This window comes from Melanerpes formicivorus, unplaced genomic scaffold, assembly GCF_026170545.1.
Source record: "Melanerpes formicivorus ecotype bairdi unplaced genomic scaffold, bMelFor1.0.p_v2 SCAF_3, whole genome shotgun sequence".
NCBI classification, from domain to species: Eukaryota; Metazoa; Chordata; class Aves; order Piciformes; family Picidae; genus Melanerpes; species Melanerpes formicivorus.
Window position 1 is genome coordinate 26,715,350 of NW_027142355.1, and position 6,445 is coordinate 26,721,794.

General features: G+C 52.0%; 1 protein-coding gene across 4 annotated transcripts in view; it reads left to right on the top strand.

Moving 5' to 3' along the window:
• FBH1 (F-box DNA helicase 1) overlaps positions 1-5,609 on the top strand; it is a 54,304-nt gene extending 48,695 nt beyond the window's left edge. For 3 of the 4 annotated variants that reach the window (XM_068169303.1, XM_068169298.1, XM_068169289.1), the window contains one exon: positions 121-5,609. In XM_068169303.1, coding sequence (XP_068025404.1) covers positions 121-243 — 123 coding nt within the window. In that variant the 3' untranslated portion in view covers positions 244-5,609. The remainder of the gene's footprint in view (positions 1-120) is intronic. The other variant, XR_010991240.1, reaches the window with a different exon arrangement.
• The last annotated feature ends 836 nt before the right edge of the window (positions 5,610-6,445 follow it).

Below are 6,445 nucleotides of genomic sequence, written 5' to 3' on the forward strand. Positions count from 1 at the left end.
AGGGAGGTGGCAGGAGATGCTTTGGGCACATCGTTGCTTTATTCCCTGAAGTCACTGGGGTGTGTCTAAGGCTGGAAGCCTTCCTCAACCTTCCTCTTATCTGTTCTCTTTCCCCCACAGAGCAATGGCAGCAGGGACACTGGTGGCTACCTTTGCCACACTTGCACTCAGCAGCACTTTGGCTCTCTGGCACCACTCACTTTTGTCCCAGCTCTTCAGGAACAGCCCAACCAGCTCTCATGAAGCTCTCCAGCTCCTCAGAGCCATGGCCGCAGTGCAGAGCCATTCCATGTGTTGGATAAGGCTTTGTGTCACATCCCAGCTCCAAAATCAGGTGGATTTTGAAGCAGGATTTCAGACCAGTTCCAGGAGGAATCCTCCAGGCTCTTTCCAAGGAGGTGTGAGATGTTTCCTCCAGCTCTACCTTACCCTTGAAGAGTTGGTCAACATGGCATTGCTGCACAGAAGAATATGCACTAGATAAAATGTAATGGACAGGACAGCTTTTGAGGATTGTTCCTCTGCTTCCTCTGTTACCAGGAGTCCAGCTGCCAGGATATCCCTTGCCTTTCCCTCATGTCATGCTTCAGTGAAGTCTCTCCGATCCACCAGCAGAAGAGGAAATGTGATGCTGGAAAGCACCCAGAGAAACATTTTATTCTTAGAAGGACTTTTCTGTGGGGGACTGTGATGAATCTGTGGACCTTCTGAAGAGCTCTGGTGAGGAGTTCAGTACTGAAAACATCCCTGTGTTCCCATGAGAAGCTGGAAACTCCCTGGACTGGATTTTGGAGAATGAGAAACCGCAAGAGGAGATGGAGAGGCCACCTGGGCTGGCTTAACAAGGAACTATAGCAGTGCTATCACTAACCCATAAGAATCTTGAGAACAGTTTGTTAACCAATCACACACAGCCACACTAACAACAGACATACAAATGTGTGTTGCTTGCTGCAATAAACAGAGTCTTTTGTCCTGCTCTGTACTCTGCTTGCGTTTATCGCTTTGGCCCTCACCTCTCTCCCTGTGCAACGACACTTTTCCCTGATAGGCCTTGGAGGAAGTTGTTCATCTCACCCCACCAAATTGATTTGCCTTACTTGCAGCCCAGGGGTTTTCCCAGGCTCTTGCTTCCCTTCCCTTCTCCCTGCAGCAATCCATTAAAAGAAGGAGAGGCAGCTTGTGAAGACCTGCTTTGGTTTGGATTCGTCTAACTCAGAGACAAACTATATCTGTTTGGAAGAGATCTCAAAGATCATCCAGTCCAACTCTCAAGCCAGCACTGAAGGGTCAACACTAATCCACATCCCTAAGCACCAGGTCCACACGCCACTAGGACGCCCCCAGGGATGGTGACTCCACCACTGCCCTGGGCAGCCTGTTCTAATGTTTGAGAACCCTCTCAGTGAAGAAATATTTCCTAACATCCAGCTTGAACCAGCCTGCTGCAGCTTGAAACCATTTCCTCTGCTCCTGTCACTTGTCATCAAGGAGAAGAGGCTGCCCCCTCCTTGTTCCAGCCTCCCTTCAGGTATTTGTAGAGAGCAAGAATGTCTCCCCTCAGCCTCCTCCAGGCTGAAGACCCCCAGCTCCCTCAGATGCTCCTCACAGCCCAGGTGCTCCAGGCCCCTCACCAGCCTTGCTGCCCTTCTCTGGACACACTCCAGCACCTCAATGTCCTTCCTGTAGTGAGGGGCCCAGAACTGAACACAGTACTCGAGGTGCAGCCTCAGCAGTGCTGAGCTCAGGGGGATGATCACCTCCCTGTCCCTGCTGGCCACTGTTTCTAATGCATGCCAGGATGTCATTGGCCTTCTTGGCCACCTGAGCACACTGCTGGCTTATGTTCAGCCAACTATCAACCAGTACCCCCAGGTGCATTTCTGAGTGTTCAAGCCACACATCCCCAAGTCTGTAGCTTACCATGGGGTTGCTGTGACCCAGGTGCAGGGCCTGGCACTTGGCCTTGTTGAACCTCATGCAGTTAGCCTTGGCCCATTAGTCTAACCTGTCCAGACCCCACTGCAAAGCTTTCCTACCCTCTAGCAGATGGACATGGCCACCCAGCTTGGTGTCATCTGCAAATTTACTGAGGGTGCACTCAATGCCCTCATTCAGATCATTAATAAAGATATTAAAGAGGACAGGTCCCAGTACTGAACCCTGGGGTACACCACTAGTAACCGGGCACCAGCCAGGCTTAACTCCTTTCACCACCGCTCTCTGGGCCTGGCCAGACAGGAAGTATTTTATCCAGTGCAGAGTTCACTTACCCAAGCCTTGTGCCAGGAGTTTCTGAAGGAGGATGCTGTGGGAGACAGTGTCAAAGGGTTTACTAAAGTCCAGGAAGTCAATGTCCTCAGCCCTTCCCTCATCCACTAGGTAGGTCACCTTGTCACAGGAGGAGATCAGGATAGTCAGGCAGGACCTGCCTTTCATAAACCCATCCTGACTGGTCCTGGTGGCCTGGGTGTCTTGTAAGTGCCATGTGATGGCACTCAGGATGATCTGCTCCAGGAACTTCCCTGGCACTGAGGGCAGGCTGACAGGCCTGCAGTTCCCTGGATCATCCTTCTGGCCCTTCTTGTAGATGGGTGTCACATTTGCCAGCTTCCAGTTGACTGGGACCTCTCCTGTTAGCCAGGACTGTTGACAGATAGTGGTGAGTGGCTTGGTGAGCACATCTGCCAGCTTCTCAAGTACCCTTGGGTGGATCCCATCTGGTCCCATGGACTTGTGCACATCTAAGTGGCACAATAAGCTGTTGATCATTTCCTCCTGGACTGTGGGGACTGCTGTCTGCTCCCCATCCCTGTCTTCCACTTCCAGGGGCTGAACTCTCAAGGAATGCCATCAACCAGTCTCCAAAACAAGTCAAAGTCATAGAATCACAGAATGGTCTGGGTTGGAAAGGACCTCCAAAGGTCATCCAGTCCAACCCCTGCTGCAGTAAGCAGGGACATCCTCAACTAGATCAGGCTGCCCAGAGCCCTGTTGAGCCTCACTTTGAATATCTCCAGGGATGGGGCCTCAACCACCTCCCTGGGAAACCCATTCCAAAGTCTGCCCTCCAGAAGTCCAAGGATCAACTCCCCTCCTAACTTCACCAAAAATTGAAAAGTCCACCATCTCATGGTGGCTTTGTCCAAGATGGCCACCAACCTTTACATCTCCTTCTCTGTTAACAGCAGGTCTAGTACAGAGACATCCAACGCTGGCTCATTCATCAGCTATGTTAGGAAGTTATCTTCCACACACTCCAAGAACCTCTGGGACTGCTTCCTGCTGTATTGCATCTCCTCTCCTCCCCTGTCCTCTCCTCTGGGATGTCATCTTGGGTTGTGTATCCCAGCCATCCCAGTAGCAGCGGTGCAAGCAGCACAATGCCCTTGGAAATCAGGTGGTGGCTTACCCTCTCCATTTGAAGACATCGGGCTTGTACCAGAGCCTGTGTCATGCTAAGGTCAAAACTGAAACTGATTTCAGAAGATATTTACTCTTGAACATGGGCTTGGAGCCATGAGTTGTAGCCTGGAGGAAGCTCATGCATCCTGCTGATTTCCAGGATTAGTCATCCAGCTGCTGCCTGGACTCTCCTTTTGCTTTCGAAGCACCAACTCCAGGAAAGCTTCCCTTTTCCCACACTTCAGTGTGTGCAGAAGCTCATTTGGACACTGGATAGAACCTGAAAGCTCGACATGGGCATCAGACCAGGCACCTTCAACCATCCCTTCTGGCCTCACCAGAAGGTGAGGAACACCGCAGCATGTTCCAACTATCCAATGATACGTTGAGGAGAGGCAGCACCACAGCCAGAAGGTTTGGTCTGTCCAACATCCAAAGTGCTGCTTCCTCCACCTCCAGTGGTCCAGAACAGTGATACAAATGGGAGGAGAAGACACAACACAGCAAGGAAAGGAGGTGGAATTTGAGTTGTTAGATACCTCCTGGTTTCCATTTGACTGCTGAAAACCCTTCTGCCATCCATCTGAGCCAAATGATCCATGGCAGCTGCCACATCACGGTTGACCTCTCAAGCATGGCACTGCTGCAGAGATGGATTTCATCCCAACCTAGCTTCAGTCTGGCTTCTCCACCATCACAAGAAGTCACCATACTGAGTGTGCATCCTTTTATGTCTGCTTTGTATGTAACCAGCATCGACAGAAAGTTCTGCCGCAGGGAGGAAGCAAGGTGGATGATGTCCTGCTGATGATGGACAAAGAAGAAACATGCAAAGGAAAATACTTCCTGGGTTGTGTTTCTTCAGTTTTTGGTAGTGTCCATAGCAAAATTGCTCCTGTTTGTGGTCCCATATGAGCAGCCAGAGCTAGTGGGTACCTGGAGTTGGTGCCAAAAGTGTCTCTGAAGGATCCCTGAGCTGCATACGAGGGCTGACCCCTGAGATCAAAGCAGGACAGTGGTGGAAACCCTTGCTGCATTTGTGGATGGCTGAAAGAGAGTACCAAGAGGGTGAGGATGTGGTGGAGATGCTTGGCTAGGTCCCTCTCTCCCCATCTGCTGTAAGCAGAGCTGCAGTCTGGTTTTGGGGGGCATTTGGGGACAATTTTGGGGCAGAGCAGCTTTAGGGATTGGTGTCCAGTTGGCCCAACTCTGCCTTGCTCCTGGCCAGGGAATGGGTGCTACTTCAGGCAGGGCAGCTCACCTTCACCCTCAGCACCCAAATCCCATGCCCTGCACCCCAAACACCTTCAGCTGGGGCAGGCAGCACCCATCTCACTCCCTGCTGACCACCAGCACCCACAAGACCACCTCCTCCAAGTTCTGGCTCCCAACAGAGGACACCCACCACCTCCACACCAACCCAGGGTGTTCAGAGAGCACACCCACCATTTGGCCACACAAAGGGACACTCACAAAGCTTTGGGTGCTGGAGCAGTTCCATCCCTAAGAGTCAGTTGTTCAGCCACATGTCCTCTGGAGCAAGGATGCTCCACACAGAGGGTGGCTCAGGACCAGGACACGGTCTCCCACATGCTGCTGCCATTCGGAGAAGCATCTGTCTTTCCATCCAAGCCCTGAGCATCCTCCGGGATGGTAGGTGCAACGAGGTGCCCAGTGGTGGGTGCTCAGCCCATGGGAACAGGTGGCAACATCTCCTCATTCTCAGCAGCAGGAGGAACCATGGGGATGGCCGTCACCACCTGCCCTGTGCGCCTGTGGAGAGGACAGGAGCAGAGCATCACCACTCTCCCAAGGCCTTCCTGCAGCTTTCAGGAAAGCCCAGAAGCTCAGGACAGCTTATCTGCAAGGTGGAAAGACCTCATGGGGCTCAGCACACTTACATTCTTATCCTCCAGCAGCAGCAGGCCACGATGCCAGCAACCACCAGCACTGCAAGCCCTGTGAGAGAAAGGTGGTGGCCAATGAGCATCTTCCAATGTGCAAACCTGGGGCATGGCCCAGATCAAGCAAAACAATTCCACGAAGAGCAAAACCCACCCTGTTCTTCTCACCCTGAGAAGAAATCTGGGTCCTCCATCTTTGCTTCCTCATAGAATTGCTCTCAAGCGTGGCATAAACCTCCTGCAGCCCCAGGGAGGGCTTTTAAGTTAAACAAATAAAGAAACAGCCCACATTTGACAAAATTAAGGTTGGTTTTTTTCCCCAACTTACCAATGGAAGAGGCCACAGTCTTGATGGAAACTGGAAAAGAAGAGAAGAATGGAGACACTTTTTAGCTGCAAAGCCAGTAAAAAGGGGGGAAAGCTGGGAGGACCCTCATGAAAAAATGAGAGGGGAGGGAAGGGGAAGAGAAGGGGAAGGGAAGGAGAAGTGAAGGGGAAGGGAAAGGGAAGGGGAAGGGAAAAAATAGACTGGAAAAGAGCCTTTGCTGGTTAGACCCAGCCCCATTGGTGGGTTATCTTCCTGACCTGCAGCGTGATCCTTGGGGGTGGTGGGCAGCAGGGTTGTCCCCACAGATGTCCCCAGTGTGGATGTTTCCAGTGGTGGGGGCATCTCTGGTGGCACAGATGTCTTTGGTGATGGCCCATCCGGTTCTGGCACCCTGGGTATTGCTGCTGGAGAAGGGCTGGAGGTTGGGCTGGCATCAGCAGTTCCTGCTGGGGGAAATGGTGTAAAACCTTTTAATTGAAGGTTGTGGTCAGGCTTGCTCAAGGCAGTGCCATTATTTTGGGTCTCCAAGGCTCCACCACCTCACAGCAAAGAAGTTTCTCCCCATGGAACACTCTGAGCTGCAGTTTGTGCCTGTTGCCCCTTGCTCTGTCACTGGGTACCATTGAAAAGAGTCCAGCTCCATCCTCTTGCCCTTCATCTTTTAGCTCTTGCTGAGCACTGAGCAGATTGCCTCTCAGTCTGCTCTTCTCCAGGCTCAACAGCTCTCAGCCTTTCCTCCTCACAGAGATGCTCCAGGCCGCTCAGCATCTTTAGAACCTCCACCAAACTCTCTCCAGTAGTTCCCTGA